Below are 20,821 nucleotides of genomic sequence, written 5' to 3' on the forward strand. Positions count from 1 at the left end.
GTAAGAGGACAAGTTGGACCCATTCATGCCACTAGATTCCTTACGGTCATACTTTCAAGGGGCATTAACTCTTAATACAGTTTTTCAGAAGCCACTTGAAACCTTCTTAGCAATTCTTTTGACTTGTGTACTTTAGAGTGATACTATCTCTTTTTCATTATTTTTTCCTTCTTAATTTAGTCTCCTCCTTGGCTTTCATCCTGATCTGAAGCCAGAACTACTTTGTTAAAATTTTACTTAGCCTAGCACTGGAGAATTATTTTTGAGTTTCTACAGGATGGATTTTTACTTTAATTTTAATGCAAATATGGACATTCTGAGGAGCTCTTAATGTTTCCTTCTCCTGTACGGATCAGATCACTTTCTGATCGCAGGTCACTGGTCAGATAGATCATAGAATATCAGAGCAGAACAGGAGCTTCAAGACCTTAGTTCTAGCCTCTTTGTACCATAGCTGAGAAAACTGAGGCCCAGTGAACTCACCCCTGTGAGTTCATAGCTAGTTAAGAGCAAAGCCAAGATCAGAATCAGATCTGAAGGATATAGCTCTTTACAATGATTTGGTCTGCTTCATTAGTTAAGAAAGTTATAAAAATAAAACCAAGTGAAAGTTGCTTAGTCATGTCCAACTCTTTGTGACCTACATTTTCTACATACTTAGCAACCAGTTCTTCATCACCTATCATATGTATTCTTCAGTGATGAAGAAAAGTATTAGATAGAAAGAAAGTAAAAGTTGCTCAGTCCTGTCCAACTCTTTGCAACCCCATGGACCATACAGTCTATGGAATTCTCCAGGCCAGAATACTGGACTGGATAGCCTTTCCCTTCTCCAGGGGATCTTCCCAACCCAGGGATCAAACCCAGGTCTCCTGCTTTGCAGGTGGATTTTTTACCAGCTGAGCCTCTAGAGAAGCCTAGTAAAACAAAAGTAAGCACTTACTCCCACTTTTCCAACTCTGTATCAAGTGGTTACTATTTACCTTTGTGGTTTCATTGTAAAGTCCTATTTCTTTAGGCTTATCTAGCTATGGTTTTCTTCAAGAATGTTTATCATTTTGCTTCAAATTCATGTATCTGTGAGAGAAGCAAGTAATATTTTCAGAATTATCACTGTGGGAGAAAGCAGAAGACAGAAATCTTTCTCACTGAGAGAGATGATTAATACCGTATTTCTAAGTTTGACTTAGAAATCTTCCGTCTTCCGTATTTCCAGATTATTTGGTTGAAATTGCTAGTTTCATAGATTTTTTTGAAAAGGTTAATATGTGGTTCAACCTCACAGGTCATGGCAGTGCACGAGCATTTATAGTTTACCCAGTTAGTTTTGAACTTCACGGAGATGTTGGGAAGTTGTCAGGAGAGAGAGTTGCTAGCTCTGAGCTGCTAATGATGAAAAATATCCTCAAATTAATTAAATTCAGATAGATTAACTCACTTTTCTAAGTTCTTATGTCTCACTGCAGAACTTATCTCAGTTTTAGGTCTCAGTGTGTGCCCCTCTGGTCCAGACACTTTTATCATAAGTGAAAGATGATTTCTGCATGTTGTCTCATTCAACCCTTTGTCCAAGAGAAGCCCCAAGATGTAGTATCCACAGAAAAAGTCATAGCCATTGTTCTTTAGTTGGTAATAAATTACTTCCCTACTATTAAGAAGTTGTATTCTGGCATCTTCTTTAAGATGATCCCAATTCTTGCTGGTGAGACGATTTACTAAATCTCAGTCCTGACCAAGGGAAAATGGCTTTGTTCCTTTGCAAGGAATAACCAAATGTGACTCAAAAGCCATCAGGGCAGCAATTCCCTAACAGCTTGTGATGTTGCACAACCTTTAGCAAAATAAAAGGATTTGTTCCTGGCATCCTTGAGCGTAATTGATTTCTTCATTATGCAAAAGTTGCTTTCATGAGTTTGATATGTGCATTTCTAGGCCAAGTTTGTGACTGAAAGGATTAAGATACTTATCCATTGCAATCTGGGTACGTACAAAATGCTCATTAATAGTTCTTTACAAAGGCAGGATGATGTAGCCCCCAGACTGATAAGATCATATTTCTTCATACTTCACACTTAGACTAGACAGGAACAGTAATGAGGCATTATAATTGGGTAGATGACATTTTACAAAAGATTGAAGTTACTTCTTGTCTCTGCATTCCTTTTGCAATTAATTGTGTCCAGTATGCCAAATGATGTACTAAGCATCATGACCTACCTTGTCTCAGTAGTCCTCAACTGAATCACTTATGGAACTTCTTAAAACTATATATATGCTTGGGTTCCAGCCTGGTCTCAGAAAGGATCTGGAAAAAAATGCCTTTTTTAAGAAAAATTTCCACAAGTGATTCTCAGAGTTCTGGATAACTACCACTACCTTTTCTCCTTTCTTCTTCTTCTTCAAAATCTTGAAATGTCATCTCTGAGTGATTTGAAAGGTAAAGAGAAAGGGATAAAAATAGCCTTGCAGGCATTCTGTTCTGACTGTACTATGATCATGAAGGTAGAAGGATGTGTTTCTGCATTCAATGGATTTGAATATGTGAAATCCTAAGCCTTCATCTTTTCTTTTCTCTGGTTCCTCTCTGCAGTCTCCTTTCAGCCTGCTTCAGGAATGAGCTTGTGGAGCCGCGGAGAGAAACCCCGAGACAATCTGACGCCTTCTTTAGACATTCCAGTCCCCCAAATCGATCAGTGTACCCATAGAGCCCCATCTCTGTATTTTGAGTATGTGTGTTTATTGTGTTTCTGTGTGTGTGTGAGAGTGTGTGAGAGTGTGTGTGTGCTCACACACGTGCGTGCATGTGTGTGTATCCAGCCCTCGTAACCAGGACTTGAAGACACTTTGGCTCAGAGACCCAACTGCTCAAAGGCACACAGCCATTAGTGAGAAAATCTCTGAAGGGACTCAAAACTGTACAAGAAAGCACGTTTTCTGCAGATTCTGTATCCTTAGATCTAGTATGGGTCTGTCAGGAACCCCTGTGTTTGTCTGTGAGCTTTTGTGTTGTTTCTCGGGAGGGAGGAGCTCAGGCTGGGACGAGGGGCATTACGATGTTTATTGGAACCCTTTTCTGTTACCTTCTGTTGTTTCTGAAACTCATAAAGAAGCTTTTGAGCAGGTCTCAAACTTAGATGTCTTTTTAAGAAAAGGAAAAAAAAAGTTGTTATTGTCTGTGGGTGGCTGAGAGACTCAGTCAGGCCCTTTTAATGCTGGTCATGCAATGATACTGCAAATAGTAACAAGCTAAGGTATCAAATGTACTGCTGGGCAGAGAGGTGATAACTACCACGAGTAGCCACTGTAGGGGATGATTCTTTTCTTCTTTTTGAGAACTTAAATCATCAGTATCTTCCCCTCATATGTAGTAGAAAGTTCATTAATGCTGTGTAAGACCCTGAACTAACAACCCATGTCAGCATCTGATGTGATAGACTGTCTTCCTTGCTCCTGGGAACCCTGGAGATCTACCCCTCCAAATTGGGGTTTGGACCCCAAGGAAAGTAAACCTCTTTTGTCATTTTAAGAAGAGGGTAAAACTACCCTGGTGATATTCTTCCAGACAGTCATATATCATTCTTCAGTGCCCAAAGTGGAATTCAAAATCCTAACACCAAATCTATGATTAACATCTCTGGAGTTCCTGTCCCTCAGTCTGACCCTAAAGTCACCCATATCACTAACATTGTTCAAAGTGTCTTGTCAAGGACACTTAAGTTTTGTCTAAGTGATGTCCAAGTAAACACATGTTAAAGTCAACCCTCCTGGCCCAAATATTAGAGTTGATGACTTTTCTTTTTTTGGTTCAGTGAGTTTAGAGGATCTATTTATTTCCATTTTAAAATCATATTTAAAAATAATAATATAAAGACTTAAAAAATCTTCTCCCCACACCAGGTCACCAGCTCTTTATTCTGTGTCACCACAGCAATGATTTCTTGTTATTGAGGCTGTTGCTTTATGGATGTGTGATTTTAATTTTCAATAAACTTTTGCATCTTGGTTTATCTTGCAGTTTTTCTTTTCTGTCTCTTTTGCTTTTTTAAAAATCTCTGAAGTGCTAGAATATTTTCATTTAAGTGCTTGAAGTTCCATGTGTAAGTCAAAAGAGCAAGCAGAATAGGTCATTTTGGTTCTGTCTACACTATTGCCAGTAGTTGCTGTTTTTATTTAAGATACTCTGTATCAAGGTCATCAATCTGAAAAACAAATTTCAATTCCAACACTAACTTGAAAATATGTTTAGCCCTGTGCATGTTAAATTTCATCATAAAGAGCTAGACCCTTATAATATCATTTGTTTACATCGCTGAACAAGTCTCAAGTTATATCTTCAGCTGCCAAGTTCTTTAGAAGAAATTTAAATCAAATTCCAATTTATTAAATATTTTGGCTTCTGTGACAAAGGCCGTAGAACATATCCAGAAATCTGTAGTGGAACTTGTTGTCCAATGCTTTAAAAAAAAATTACAGTTTCTGATCTTTGAGTAACTCTTTTTTAAAACTTCAAAAACTATTTTTCTAAATAAAAATAGTATAGTCACTTAGAAAAGCACTTAAGAAAAAACTTATGTTTGAGATAAAAGTAGAATAGTGAAATCAGATTATCTTGTTACATTGGGACAAGTTTCACTTTCCTTTTAAGGAATTCACAAATTCCTTAAAGGGTGAGTAAATGTGTTTAGTTTTTTAACATTTGCACTTTCTTTCAGACTTTTTGTTCGGAAATTCACTCTATTTTAATGGAAGTTTTTAATGTGTTTGTAATGATGTTTATATACATGCATATATGTGAGCTGATGGAACATATTTTATAATTACAGTTGATCTAGCTGGGGAAGAAACACTGTCTTTTGTCTTTAGAAGCAAAATTCCCCAGATAGCGAGAAAAGTTACATGCGGGATGGTACTGGGCAGAAAAGAGGAACCATTCCTTTTCTCATGTTCCATGTCTTTCCGCCCACCCCCCCCCCCTTTTTTTTTTTGACCCCTCTCATACCTGTGGTGTTTCCAGGATCTGAGACTGCACTCCAGCAATGGTTTGGTAAGATAGCTTCACCCTGATACATTGCCAGATTCCACTAGAGAGTTATCTTTTCTTTAGCAATGGAAGATTGAAGGACACAGAAGGAATCCTGTGGTGGAATTCTAGGCATCTCCAGCAAAGCGGTGAAGACTTTGAATTTGTGTCTTCTCAAGAATCTTAACTCTCTGCCACATAGATACTCACTAGACTCGGAATCTGGAAACCTGATTTCAATCCTGGATGATCCTGAAGCTCTCTTGTGGTTCTGAGATATGGGATTTTATTCCTAGAAATGTACACAGAAACCTACATTATCTGCGTTAAGAACTAGAACTTGATTTTACCAGGACTTCTACTCAAAACTAGAAATACGTGGAACATACCTTTCCTAATTTTTGTATGTTGGATTCCTGAAAAAATGTAAAGTGCCTCTAGAGAAAATTACCTGAGGCTTACACCTTGTTATTTTTCTGGGGATATCTATATTCTGACTTTTTCCATTTAGTGTGTGTATATTGTGTGTGTGCACATTTTCTTTTTTGAGTGGGGACAGAAACCATAACAGCACAGGTTATGTTGTCTCTGAACACTTTTTCCATCTCTTCATATGCCCCAGCAGTATTTAGGATTGTCTGCTCAAACATTGTGACATTATATTTGTAAAGGAAAAAAAAAGTTGTTCTTAAAGTCCTTTAAATTGGTTATGATTTTTTTCAGCTTTGCTCCCTTTTCCAGAGCACATAGAGATGTTCAGAATATTTTCTACATCAGACATACAAGCTTATAATAAACAGATGACAACAACCTTTCTCCTTGTAGCTTTAACACTCACTTCAGCACTAAAGGAGATGCATTCAAAGTTTCTGAACTTTTCAGACTCTCTTATTCTTATTCATCTCTTCACTCTAATTTCTGGATTTGTCCAGCTAAGAGTCCTTGCCACTTCTTCCTATTAATTCTTAAACTGACACCTCTTATCTCCTTGACTACACACTAAAGTATTAAACATTTGGAGCTGGAGGGGAAGAGCAAAAGGCAGCAATGTCTCTTGAGCACCTACAATTTACAGGACAGTATCCAGGACTCTTACATCATCTGATCTAATCTCCATAGCAAGTCTTCTGGAGTGAGTGTAATACCTGTTCTACAGATTAAGAAAATGAGACTGGAAAGACTTGTATAAAACCCAAAATCCCTTAACTGATTTGTGTCAGATCTAAAATATTAACCCACATATTTTGATTGGCTCCAAAATTCATGTTCCTTCTTTGTTCATCTATGATTTGTGACCTACCTTCCTTAAAAATAGTTTAGGTGGCTTAAAATGAACTAATAAAATTATAGAAAAATAAAGACCACAAAGGGAACAGGAGAAGGGAATTGTAATAGGATGTGGAAGAAGGCATTCACTATAATTAAGGGTCCACGGAAAATTCAGATTTTTAAATACACTTTCACTTTCCTAGTGGTAGACATTAATGCTTCAAGGAACATTTCCATTAGTTCTTGCTGTACATGTGACTGATTGGGGAGGGTAAGAGGGATAAGTAGACATTTCTTTAGGTCACAGAGGGCCAGTCTGCCTCTGGAGTCTGGGCAACCAGGCATCTTTGTTACTTTGTGGTGGGTAAAGATACAGGAAGAAGCACCTAGTGAAGTTTCTCTTGGTCATCCTGCTCTGAGCTTTCTTGCACTTCAATATGGACTTAACAGATGTTCCTAGGTATACTCAAACGTGTTGACTCATGCAAGGCTTCTACACGGGGGTGGAGTGGACCTGGGGATAGCTAGGACTCCCTTTACTATATCCTTTGTTCTATGCTTTATCTCAGCCTCCCATGTTTCTATCACTACTTCACCTACTTCTTGATTATGTAACCTATTGCACTGTCTTACTTCTGGGAAGGTGCCACAGAATGAAAGGAAATGCTTTGGACTAAGAGAAGAGCTCTCTCAGCTCATCATTTACAGCCATGTGTGACTTGGGTCCATTTTTCCTTAGAGTATTATATTTACCCACCTGTACAACAGGCATTATCATTTCTGCCCATTGCTACCCTGCCATCCCATGTCCATCTGTGACTCATTCAGAAAATGGATAAAGGAGAGCTTGGTAACCTGAAGAATCTTACAATTGGGAGAGTTTCTTATATAAACTGCTGTTTATACAACAAGGATCTAAACTTGTCTTCTTGAGGAGGGCTAAAGTGAGAAATCAGTACCCTCCCGCTTTAAGGCAGCAGTTGTAAAATACAGCTGAATTGTCAATTGCACGTTAATTGTTGTGTTCATTTATGCAAATATAGCCTATTATTTGAATTCCTCTAGCCAAGGCTGTGCAGTGATATGGAATGGAGGCTTCTATGTTTTGTGTAATTATGGAGGATGCAGAGTGGCAGCTTTGAAGTCCAAGCCTAGCACTACTGTAGCACTCAGGTGTTAGAGCCACTTGTTATTTTTTCAGACATTATTATACCATGCTTGTTTGGAGCTTGGATTCATGTACAGAGCCTTCTAAATCTGATATACACACAAACAAAACTTGACTATACAAGTTTGTATGGCTCCAACAGGGAGGAGACAAATAGGAACAAAATAATACATCTTATTTGAGAAGTGTCATAGGGGAGGTTTTCCCCTTTTACATGCTCAACCCAATCTTCATTTTATGGGCACAGATTACTCACTGTAAGTGTCTGATAGTATCTGATATTGTGTACAATTCTTCCTCATCTTATCTTGTTCAGTTATCACCATAGCTCTACAAGGTTGGTTGGATTATAATCACCATATATCCTGTATTCTATGAGCTTCTCAAAGATGAGATAATTGCTTATGAGTTTCCCCATGTCCAGCATCTAACTCATGCAATAAGTATATATATATTTAGTTTACATACATTTTAGTTTTCTGGTGAGGGATGTTTACTGGCTTGCACAGAGACCTATAGCTTTCTAATATATGCTGAAGGAAGACTCAAGTCTTGAATTTCTGACTCCATATCCACTAATTCTGGTAGAAATCACTAGTTCTATATTCAAAGTCAGGAACAACAGCTGAATAGGGAATATCATATATAATATAATACATAGTGCTGTGTACATTCTCAGTCGCTCCAGTCCTGTCTGACTCTTTGTCACACCATAAACCATAGCCCACCATGCTCCTCTGTCCATGGGATTTTCCCAGCAAGAATACTAGAGTGGGTTGCCATGCCTGCCTCCAGGGCATCTTCCTGACCCAGAGACTGAAACCCTGTCTTCTGCATCTCCTGCATTGCAGGCAGATTCTTCACCACTGTGCCACCAGGGAAGCCATAATACATAGTAGGACAAACCAGTTCTAGTTAGTTTGCAAATCAAAGTCATGCTGAATGGAAAACTGTGTTTCTTCTTCCCTTTGTAAGAGACACAGATTTGATCTCTCAGTAGGGAAGATCCCCTGGAGTAGGAAATGGCAACCCACTCCAGTGTTCTTGCCTGAAAAATTCTGTGGACAGAGGAACCTGGCAGGCTACAGTTTATGGGGTCATAAAGAGTCGAACACAACTGAGTACCTGTGCGCACACACACACACACACACACACGCATGCCCCCAGAGACTTGTGGAAGCTTAACAGAACAGTTGTTGGGACTCTCAGATTCCCTCTGTGTAGAGAGGCTGTTGGTATTCTCATGGGCTCCCTCATGGCCCAGAACAGCTAAGCTGAGAAAGCATGTTTCCGTGTTGAGGCCTCTGCTTGATGGCTGCCAAATGCCCTGTTTGATTGATTTTATGGTTACTTTCTTCATATCCCAAATTGCCAAGCTCCAGCTATAGGTGAAACACCTCAGCCACAATTTGAGCTCGCCATCTCCATGTCTTTCATAAGCCTTTGGGTCTTCACTCAGTTCTTTTCCCTTTTTGATTTTCACATTGAGAGGGATGGAGAAAACAAAAGGGGGAAAAGAAGATGTAATGATTTCCCCTCTCACAAAGGAGATGCTTTAGGAAGATACTCATTTCTGTCCTGTAGTCACATAGGAAACACGATATGATGATAGCTTTGTGATCCCTGCCAAGGCAGGAGAGGTTCTCAAATGGAAACACAAATAAGTTCCCGTCATTGCTCTGGAGGAATATTTTTACACCTATATAGTTGGGGCCATGTTTTAGTCTGAGACCTGTTGGAAATGACCGGTCCCCACTCCTCAGCATCCTGCTTACCATACTTCCATGTTTGTGTTCCCAGGACCTCGATGCAGTCTCAGTCTTCCTACGGTAACAGCTCCCCACCTCTGAACAAAATGAACAGCATGAACAAGCTGCCTTCCGTGAGCCAGCTTATCAACCCTCAGCAGCGCAACGCCCTCACTCCCACCACCATTCCTGATGGCATGGGAGCCAACAGTAAGAATATCTCCCTTGAGCTGCAGCTGGAGGACCAGCAGGGCCAGTGTAGGGGAAGACTGCTCTGGGGTCAGGGAAGGCTTGCTCTGAAGCTGTATGGGAGGCACAGAGAGAAGCTGAGTGGCTTATATTTCTCTTGGGCAAAGTTGTCTCACTTTTAAGATTTGTGACTCATTGCAAAGCACATTGGTAGAGATGGAGAAGGCTATTCCTTTAGTAGGGATAAGGATATCTGTGGAAAGAACAGTCTGCTTCCTGCCAACCTGGATGTGGACCCACCTTCTGCAATCTTTGAGATTATCGGTAGGAAAAATGGCCGACTTGTTGGAAGCAGCTTAGTGTGGTGGACTTAAAATCTAGAAAAACAGATTGTAGTCTGGACTCCATTGCAGTATTAGCTGTGTAACTCTGGACAAGTCACCTCTCTGATCTAATGCTAAGTTTTACATTCATAAAATTATCACTCTGCACACTTAGCAGTTTATCAGTCTGTAACTCCACACTTTTGGTCTTCTTAACTTGTCCCCTTCATCCCATACACAGTTATTAAAGAATCAACATAAGGAAAGGAGCCTTCCTGTTATTTACTCACACACAGATTCCTCATATCAACTAAGTATAACTATAAGAGAAAATGTATGAATTGAGCCTGGAAATGGATGATGATCAATACATAGCTTTGCTATAAATATAATTAGCTTGTCCACTAGAACTTAATCTAGCAGAGTGGATGTCCAAACTTGAAAGAAAAAGAAAAGATAGCAAACACACAGTGAGATGGTAAAAATACAAAAAGGTTACAAAGCCTAAATACATCCCATGTGTCTTGTAATCACCCTCATAAAGCAGTGCCTCAGTCTTATCCTAGAAATCCTCATGTTTTTATCAATCCTTCAAATTTGCATTTCACTGTTGCCTTGTAGAGACTGGGTTTTCTTTTTTTTAAACTTTTTATTTTGTATTGGAGTATAGCTGATTAACAGCGTTGTAACAGTTTCAAGGTATACAGCAAAGGGACTCAGCTACACATATACATGTACCCATTCTCCTCCAAACTCTGCTCCCATGCAGGCAGGGAGGCTCAGACTGTGACTCTCCCTGGTTCTGATAGCACCTGTTCAGACTGTATTGACATCAGAGGTACATGAGGTCTGGTTCCTTGGTATGGCAATGCAGACATTAGAGCCAGACCACTCTCTCACTAGTGACAAATACATCCTAAGAATAAACCTGACCCCTCAATAGATCTACTACTTTGGCAATAAAAGGAGAAGGAACCATTTATTATTATTTTTGTTTTGTTTTGTTTTCTCTCTGATAAGATCTTAGAGTCCTCAACTTTGTTTTGAGATGACAAAATAGCGATAGTGGTAATGATCCTTCACATTTGTATAACAGTTCGCATCCTTTTTTCCTTATTTATGCTTAATAATTTTCCTCTGGTGGCATCAGGAAAGTCAGAGGGGAACTGATGAGACGTTCTTGCCTGTGCTCTCTAGCTGACTAGCTGGTGGTAGAGGCCTTTCCCCTTTGGTAAACTACAATTCACTAAAATAGAAGCAAATTACCTTCATCTTTTTGTGGACATGTTATTTTGCTTTATATTAGTTTATACCTAAAAACAAAATCTGTTTCATAATTATTATTGGTATTGAGCTTTTCTTCTCTATAAGTGAGTGTTTACAGTTTGTTCTTTAGTAAGAAACCAGTCCAAGTTGGTGTCATTCCCAAACGTAATCCTGAAATGGACCAGAAAAAAAGAGCTAGGGTCTTTCATTGCCTCCTTCCTTCTGAGACATTTGGTTCCCTACGAATACTGCAGTGAATTCTCTCATTCCCAAACCAGTTTCCCAAAGGGCCCTTTCTCATTCACGGATGTGTTCATTTGTTCGCATAACTTAAGTTTCCTGGGCATCTGCTCTATGCCAGGCACTGTGCTTGGGTCTCTGGGGAAGCAGACATACATCAGGTCTAATCTCCATGCTTAAAGAGATTAGCCTAGTGAAGGAGGCAGAAATATAACTCAGGAAGGCAAATACAAAGAGAACTGTATTAACATCAGGAGCAGCAAGTATTAGAAGGAGACAGAGCAGTAGAAGTAGAAAACAGAATGGGAAGAGATTGTTCTAAGAGAATGTACCATGGTCAAGAAGTATGTCATTAGTTTAGAGTTTGGTTACTCTTCTGTTCAGTGAGATGCAGGGTGCTTAGAGGGGTGTAGTAAGAGATAAGACTGGAAAAGAAGGTTGGTAGAGTAGGCCCTTGGTAACGTTAAACCAGGTGAGATGGACCACTGGGATGGTGGTATGTGATAAGGGCAGTAACCCTCTCTGTTCCTCCTGCTTCTGTTCAGTTCCTATGATGGGCACCCACATGCCAATGGCTGGAGACATGAATGGACTCAGCCCCACCCAGGCCCTCCCTCCCCCACTCTCCATGCCATCCACCTCCCACTGCACCCCCCCACCTCCGTACCCCACAGATTGCAGCCTTGTCAGGTGAGTCCACAGCATGTCCCCTGGGGGCCTGTCCTAAGCATCTCTGGGTGGTGGAGGGTGGACACTGTCAAAGTTAATAGCATAGTTGGAAAGCAAGCAAGCAACCCTGTGGTTCAAGTTCAGTTATCTCTAATCTATGGAGTCATCAGTAGTATTTAATCAAAGCAACCATAATAATCAACATGGGAAAAAGTGAAAATGTGAGTTTATAGGCATATGTGTCCATGCCTGTTTTCTCCATCTTCATTTATTCCCTTACTCCTCCATCATATTTTTACAGTCAGTTGTGACCTTTAAATTGGTGCTCAGGGCTGGGGTTCCCAAAAGGGCAGTCAACTTGCTATCTTGCTCCCTTTCCTGCTCTCTAGGCCTCATAGCTCTCAACCGCCATGGGATCATTATTTTGAAGCTGGATGTCCATCAAAAAGTTTGAATGTTAGCAAAAATGACAGGGACTCTCAAGAAGCCAGTGGCCTCTTCTGCTTTGTCGTATGAGAAACAGGGACATTCCAGGAAAGGGAGTTCAGATAGCTAGAAGAAAGAAAGCCATGAAGCCTAGAAATTTGTTTCCAGCAGAGGCAAGTGTAGGTGTCCAAATCTCATGCCTGTTGCCTATCATCTGCTCGTGCTTCATGTGCAGAAGGCCTTTTTCACTTGACTGCTGGAATACTAGGTGTTGGTTCCCACATGATTGATGCAGCAGCATTAGCAGTGTCAGTCAGAAAGATGGCCAAGTGCATGTCTCATCTCATCCAGTATTTGGCTCTGTGATGATTGTGGTACCATTGATCTGAGACCAGGAAAGAAAAGAAGGGGATCTGTATTCTGAAGAGGACATAAATTAGAAAGCATTGATGACTTCACAGTATAGTGGCCCACAGTTTTTCCTTAGCCACATAAACCATTCTCAGAAACCTCAGATACAAACAATCAAAGCGGAGACGCTATTTTTTAAGTAAAGAGCCAGGAGGCAAGAGGACTGGAAACCTGAGCACTGGACTCCTTCCTTTCACCCCCTGCAATGGCTCCTAAGGCACTGATATGCAATCCCTGGAACTCCACTCATCCACCATTTGAAAAATCTCTGCTCTGCAGGAATCCTTGAACAGTTGACTTTAATCTCTGTAGATCTAAATTAAAGTTTATGTCACTGCTGCTGCTGCTGCTGCTAAGTTGCTTCAGTCGTATCCGACTCTGTGCGACCCCAGAGGCGGCACCCCACCAGGCTCCCCCGTCCCTGGGATTCTCCAGGCAAGAACACTGGAGTGGGTTGCCATTTCCTTCTCCAGTGCATGAAAGTGAAAAGTGAAAGTGAAGTCGCTCAGTCGTGTCCGACTCTTAGCGACCCCATGGACTGTAGCCCACCAGGCTCCTCCATCCATGGGATTTTCCAGGCAAGAGTACTGGAGTGGGGTGCCATTGCCTTCTAATCACCCCCAAACCTCCAATCCAAGGCCCCACATATATTTTATATACCCCTAGTCTCTTCTGTAGGGCATCCCAGGGGAAAATGTTGGGTTTTCCTTTATCTTGCCAATGCAGTTGGGGTGAACTTTCTTTTTCTGTTTCCTCCTTCCTCTTCCCTCCTCCCTCTGCAGTTTCTTAGCGAGGTTGGGCTGTTCATCATGTCTGGACTATTTCACGACCCAGGGGCTGACCACCATCTATCAGATTGAGCATTACTCCATGGATGTAAGTAACTGTTAGACTTTTCTCTTGAGTTTTATTTCTTAATTTCCTCCCTCTGGTGACATCCACCTTGTAATTGAATCCCCTCTGTTTCTCAATCCTCAATTTTGATGAAACCCATAACCATATTAGAAAGATCCCCAGACCTCTACCTCTACATTTGAGAAGCTCAGGACTCAGCCATCCTCAGCTTGTCTGATCAGTCAGCAATCTTCTATTACATGCATACTATGTGCAGAGTAGGAAAAAGATCTGATTCCCACCTTCAAGGAATATATGATCTCTGAAGAGTTCAGAGGACTTTCTGGAAGTTCTCATTAATTGGTATAAGATCCCAGGGAGGATAGCAGGAAGCTAGTGATGTTATTCTCACTTTAAAACATGGTGAGGCAACAATACAGTCATTTGTCTGGATTAGTTGATGTCAGAACCAGGAATAGAACCCTGAAGTATAAGCGTCTGGCCTTTCACCCTATTAAATGAACTTTTCTGCCTTTCCTTAAAATAGGACATGATAAGGGATTGAGCAGTGTCTCTCAATAAGAACCATATGTTTATTCATGATCAAATGTACCAGAATAGGGTCCAGGCATACCTGACCACTGGGAAAGATCACTGGTTATGGGTTCAAGTCCCAGCTGTGCTTTTTAGTGGTGATAAGAACATGGTGTAATCACTTTGCTTCTCTGGGTCTCAGTTAATCAAATTGGGTTCAAAATCACTGCCTTCTGGCTTTGATAGCCTTTAGAGCAACCTGGATGGGAGGGAACTTATTCTTGCTTCTACAGTACCTCTTGAACTACTGCTCACATGGGAGGGAGCTCATTTCATTCTGGTTTACAGCAATCTGGTTTTTCTCCCAGGCTACGCTATATGCTGCTCTGTTTGGGGTTCACTCTCCTCCCTTCTAGCTTCCAGAGGGCCCTTTGGGCTGGTGGAAGAAGATATTCTCTGCCTCTGCTGCTGCTTCTGTAGTTGAGACCTCTTTTTGCCCCCCTCCTTGAGCACCGATGCCAGAGACAGCCCACACAGTGTAAGAACACCCCTGCCCTTATGGTAATGAGCATATGCTTCACTGCCCCTATGCCCACCCTTCTTTACCCCTCAATCACCCCTGGCTGCTGCTCCCTAATGGAAGAAATTACAAGTAAAAGCCACATAGAAAGCTTTAGGAGTATGTTCCAACAGGTTTCTGAGAACTTCACAATGATGTCCATCCATTGAAGGCAGTTTGACACAAGTCATTGTGTTGCGCTGTGTTTGAGAACCTTACATGATTGAACAGGAACTTTGTCCCTTCCTTATATTTTTAAAGCTTTGTCTTCCACTTACTCACTTCTCCCCAATGGGGACTGGGTCAGGATGCCTCTTTGGTTGTTAGGATCTGCCGATGCTCTCCACAAGTCCATCTCTGCTGGTGTTAGCTAAGTCCTGAGCCAGGCTCTGGGCCACAGCTATCCCACCCATCAGGATAAGTTCAGATCTATCCAGAGAGTAATGCAGTTCAATGGAGCCTAGTTTACAAAGAGTTTTGGATTTATTTGGAGTTTCAGAAGCATACAGAGGTATGCTCACTTATCTATTTGTGGATTAACTTCTTTATAATGTATTCTCCTGCTAGAATAGGAAATTAGAGTGCCCATACTGCTCATTTCCAAATTAAGAAATATTGGGAGGCTATCTAATTTCTGCATCCTCACTTCAGCTTCTTCCTGTTCATCACTGGAAATAGACACTTGCTTTTCAGCTTGTCTCTCAACACCAGTCTTAGTTACTTCACATACTTCCCTGGAAAGAATATGGTTAAATTTCAGTGTTTTTATATGTATTCCCTCTAAGATACAAGAATGGGTTAATCATGATATAACATAGTAATAATACAGATGACTGAGATTTACATAGTATGCTTTATAATGTGCAATATACTTTCACATCCACATTTGCATAGGAGTCCACATTATGTGTTGACCTAAAAAGGAATTGTATCCCATTTTGTCAATGAGGAAACTGAGGCCAGTAGGAAATAAATGACTTGAGGGAGGTCAAGAGCTAGTCAGTGACAGAATAAGAGCTTCTGCCAAGGTCTTCTGATGCCAAGCACAGTGTTCTTTCTACCTACCATGCTGCTCCATAAAAAATGCCAACCATCACTAAAACAGGCTAATGAAGTACTAATGCAGATAAACAGAGATGCTACCACAGTTAGTTAAGATCAATCATCTTTGTAATGCCTTCTGCCCCTATCCATAGAACATGGACACATACTCTGTGTTTTGATACCCTGATTGATCCAAACACCAAAAGACCTTTTGACCATTAGGACAGTTACAGGTTCAGAGGCTGTCCTGAGTTCCCATTCACTTAATTGTATAATTTTAGATTTATCGACGTCTCTGACCTTCAGCTTTTCTGTCTATAAAATAGGCATAATAATACCGACCACAAATCTTAGCATTAAATAGGATGGTGAATAAAAAAAGATTAATTGAATGCCTGGCATGTCGAAAGTATTTAGTATCTGTTAGTAATTTTTTTTTTCCTATCTCCTTATATGAGAAGTAGTAGCATTCTATTAATATCTTTCTTCTAGTAATTAGAGCCAGGTAGATTTGAGAGTTGCCAGATTCCTTTACCTGATGTTTTTGTTTGGGGATTTTTGTTCTGTGATCTAAATATTACCTCTATTTTACCAATGAGGAAATGAGACTAATAGAGCATAAATAAAATACTCTACAAGAAGAAATGACACCTCAAGGCTGTATCTTTGTGCTTAGTTACATATATCTTGAAGATTCATAAAGAGCTGATTTTATTGTTGAATTTAGAGTTCAATAAATGCAGGTCAATTAAAGCCAAGCATTGGGGAGCCAAATGGTATGGACTAAATGTCAGTTTTTCTCTTTGTCCTAATTCTCCTGGATTCACTTCCCTATTGCACAGGATTTGGCAAGTCTAAAAATCCCTGAGCAATTCCGACATGCCATCTGGAAAGGCATCCTGGACCACCGGCAGCTCCACGACTTCTCCTCCCCTCCCCACCTCCTGCGGACCCCAAGTGGTGCCTCCACAGTCAGCGTAGGCTCCAGTGAGACCCGGGGTGAGCGTGTCATTGACGCTGTGCGCTTCACCCTTCGCCAGACCATCTCCTTCCCACCCCGAGATGAGTGGAATGATTTCAACTTTGACATGGATGCTCGTCGCAACAAGCAACAACGTATCAAAGAAGAGGGGGAGTGAGCTGAGAGTTGTGGTGCAGGCTCTTCCCATTTTCCCATCTTCCCCCCACCCCAACAACAAGGCACTACTGCTTGGCCAGCCAAGCATTCTCCCTAGCTCATCTCTTTCCTCTTTTCAGTCTGGTTTCTTAAGGGAAGGAGAAATAAGAGGCTGCGTTTTACCTATGTCTGACCTGGCGCCTGATTCTGTTTCTGGCTTTAAGCCTTCAGCTCCCTTGTTTGCAGGACCGAAATTGTCATGGCTATGCAGAAGTGAGCAAAAAAGCAGTGGGTGTCTCCTTAAGTGGCAGAGAGCTCTCATTGACTTTTATAAAGCATTTTCACCCTTATAGTCTAAGACTATACATATAAATATATAAATATACAGTATGTATTTTTGGGTGGGGGCATTGAGTATTGCTTAAAATGTAATTTAAAGGAAAAAATGGAGTTGCACTTATCACCTTTTTTTTTTTTCTAATTTACTTGTTTTGGATGGCTTATCTATAGGCCTTCTCTCAAAGTCAGCCATGAATGGTAGTAGGTATCTAGATCTTGATAGTATATGTGAGTGACAATGACATGTAGGTGCCTTCAGTTCTTTTGATGCTAAACACATGTTACACCCCACCTTTGGTTTGATCTATTTGTTATTATGTGGGTGAGACTGGATACCTATGTACACGATTCTCTACGTTGGTGTATTTTATGTTACTTACTGATATCTCCACTACTGATGGTGGTTGCCTTCGGGGTGATATAGCTAAATTACAAGAAAAAGTCCGTGTTTACACTCACTCACCAGAAGAAAAGAAATATCCTCCCTTGCTTTTGGTTGGGATTGGGGAATGTGAATAACGGCCAAAATCCTTAAAAAGTCATTGCAGCCAGTTCAGTAGCACCTGACACCATGTGTCCTGGTATATCGACAATCTCCTCATATTTAATGCCAGACACACCTTAACTCTCAGTATTTATTGGCAAAGCATTAGCTGCCAGTACAAAAGCTTGAAAACTAAATTTCACAACTAGATTGATTAACTCAATTACATATTTGCTACACTTGTTTAAGGTTAGCAAATTAAGGTTGATTTGATTGGGATGAATGCACCTATCTAGTTCTCGCAATAAATCTTTAATATGTATTAAGAATATCCAGGAAAAACAGGAATCTTACAGAGATATTGCGTCTCCACTAAACAGTAAGAGATCTCAGTAAACCATGAATTGAAGCACTTGGAAGACTTTTTGAAACATAAATAGTATTATTTGGTAAATGTTTCCTCTAGTGACCCTCACATTCTATAAAATTCTGCTTATAAAGGCTTGTTGATCTTTCTGTCTTCAGGGTTTAAAATAGGGGTATTGATTTGGAAAATGTAAAATTATGAGATGCGTTTTCCTGTAGCATCAGTTGTATCACTACATCACTTATCTTTTTGAATAATATTAATTTTACTTAGATTGAAAGTAACTGTGAGAACCCAACTTCCCGTCCATCTCTCTTCTGGACTGTGCACGTGCTTAAAAATATCCCAACAGATTAGAGGGTAAGCTTTCCATTGGAGATGTTGCTTGAACCACATAAGCAGAGACTTCTCTTCAGATTCAAAAATAAAAGTGTAAATGGAGATATTCCTATACATCTTTTAGAAACATACTTTGTAGCAGATACTTTTTTTTTAAACCACAAAACTGAGTATTTTGTATATATTGCTAATGAGCTCTAAAAGCCTACTGTGCCTTTTGGTAAAGGGCTATCATTGCACATAAGCATCAAGTTTTATTTTAAAGTGCAAAAGGGCTAATGTGGCTCAAAAATATATGAGTTTCACCTGAAAAGTGTATATATATTTTGTGTGTGAAATTGCATACTTTGTTTTATTATCTTTCTCTCCTTGGGATAGTGGGTTTTCCAGAACCATCGTTGAGATTTTTTTTATTATTGTTATTGTTTTTGTATTTTCATGAAACACCATTTAGTGAAACTACAATGTCAAATTAAAAAAAAAAAATGCCATTACTGTAAGACGGGGGGAAGGGAAAGTTGTTTTTTTTATTATTTTTTTTTAATTTTGTATGTTAAAGAGAGTGAGTCCTTGATTTCAAAGTTTTATTGTGCATAAATGATAATAAGCACTGCTAATATGTGGAACAAGCATGCAGGTTTGAAAGCCTGTTGATGGGAGAATGAAAGCCGTGCCTTTGCAATGCTAGAAGGACAAATGGCTTCCTGGACTGTCCTGAGCGTTTGAATAAACAGAGGACATCTGAGCTATCTCAGCACTATTCGGGTAGCACTAAGGACTCAAATTCCTGTACTGTACATCATGGGTTTGGCATGAGCCAAAGCGAGGCACAACTACTGGCCTCTCATATCCTGGTCGCAACTTAACGTTTTTTGAGTGTATGAGTAACTAGCATAAGGGGAGAAAGAATATTAAGGACAGACAAGGGGGCATGGGCTTAATGGAGTTCTAATGTGGTCTCATTACAGTACAGATGGCTGAAGAATGGATACATTTTTGTTTGAAGTTGATTAGAAATGGAAATGGAAGATAGAACTTTCTTCATTAAATCCATTTACCTTTTGTTTTCTTGATATTCCCCTAAAATACAGTATGTGGGGTATTGAATGTTTAAGGGTTGCATTTTTTTTATTATTTTTATAATTGTGAAAACTAAGTCAATGCCAAATGTTTTATATGCTTTATTAACGTTTTTGAAAGTTTTTTTTTTTTTTCTTCCTTATAGATGTGATGCTTTTTTTTTTTTTTTTTTTTTTAAGTTTCAGTTGCTTGTCTTATGGAATTTGGGGCAATGGGCTTTGGATGAGCCAGAGGCAAATCCACAAGCCAATTATGTTTGCCAGGACATGCAATAAAATTAAAAAATAAATAAAATTTGCATTGAGAAATGGAGTTGATGTATGCATCTGTCTGTCTGTCTGCCTGCCTGTCTGGCCTTTGGCCTTATTTTTATTGATGTAGAAGAAAAGATGCCAAGGATTCCCAAGAAACATTAGAGAGATTCAAATATTGACACTTAACAAAAAAATCATTATTTTCTTATTTTCAGTTCAGTTCAGTAGCGCAGTTGTGTCCGACTCTTTGCGACCCCATGAATCGCAGCATGCCAGGCCTCCCTGTCCATCACCATCTCCCGGAGTTCACTCAGACTCACGTCCATCGAGTCGGTGATGCCATCCAGCCATCTCATCCTCTGTCACCCCCTTCTCCTCTTGCCCCGAATCCCTCCCAGCATCAGAGTCTTTTCCAATGAGTCAACTCTTTGCATGAGGTGGCCAAAGTACTGGAGTTTCAGCTATAGCATCATTCCTTCCAAAGAAATCCTAGGGCTGATCTCCTTCAGAATGGACTGGTTGGATCTCCTTGCAGTCCAAGGGACTCTCAAGAGTCTTCTCCAACACCACAGTTCAAAAGCATCAATTCTTCAGTGCTCAGCTTTCTTCACAGTCCAACTCTCACATCCATACATGACCACGGGAAAAACCATAGCCTTAACTAGACGGACCTTTGTTGGCAAAGTAATGTCTCCTCTTTAAAAGATGCTATCTAGGTTAGTCATAACTTTCCTTCCAAGCAGTAACTGTCTTTTAATTTCATGGCTGCAATCACCGTCTGCAGTGATCTTGGAGCCCAAAAAATTAAAGTCTGACACTGTTTCCACTGTTTCCCCATCTATTTGCCATGAAGTGATGGGACCAGATGCCATGATCTTCGTTTTCTGAATGTTGCGCTTTAAGCCAACTTTTCACTCTCCTCTTTCACTTTCATCAAGAGGCTTTTTAGTTCCTCTTCACTTTCTGCCATAAGGGTGTTGAATCTGCATATCAGAGGTTATTGATATTTCTCCCAGCAATCCTGATTCCAGCTTGTGCTTCTTCCAGCCCAGGGTTTCTCATGATGTACTCTGCATATAAGTTAAATAAGCAGGGTGACAATATACAGCCTTGATGTACTCCTTTTCCTATTTGGAACCAG

The 20,821-nt window shown here is 40.2% G+C and overlaps 1 protein-coding gene across 23 annotated transcripts in view; it reads left to right on the forward strand.

The window, feature by feature from the left end:
• The window catches only part of TP63 (tumor protein p63), a 271,926-nt gene extending 252,188 nt beyond the window's left edge, over positions 1 to 19,738 (forward strand). For 15 of the 23 annotated variants that reach the window (XM_086319210.1, XM_086319220.1, XM_086319302.1 and 12 more), the window contains 4 exons: positions 9,258 to 9,415; positions 11,769 to 11,913; positions 13,512 to 13,605; positions 16,543 to 19,738. In XM_086319210.1, the coding sequence (XP_086175336.1) occupies positions 9,258 to 9,415; positions 11,769 to 11,913; positions 13,512 to 13,605; positions 16,543 to 16,839 (694 nt within the window). In that variant the 3' untranslated portion in view covers positions 16,840 to 19,738. Of the gene's footprint in view, positions 1 to 2,590; positions 4,008 to 9,257; positions 9,416 to 11,768; positions 11,914 to 13,511; positions 13,606 to 16,542 lie in introns of those variants that run through there. The other 8 variants (XM_086319351.1, XM_086319358.1, XM_086319335.1 and 5 more) reach the window with 4 other exon arrangements.
• The last annotated feature ends 1,083 nt before the right edge of the window (positions 19,739 to 20,821 follow it).

Source organism: Bos grunniens, chromosome 1 (assembly GCF_055505025.1).
Source record: "Bos grunniens cultivar Pamir isolate PY7600 chromosome 1, Bosgru_T2T1.0, whole genome shotgun sequence".
NCBI lineage: Eukaryota > Metazoa > Chordata > Mammalia > Artiodactyla > Bovidae > Bos > Bos grunniens.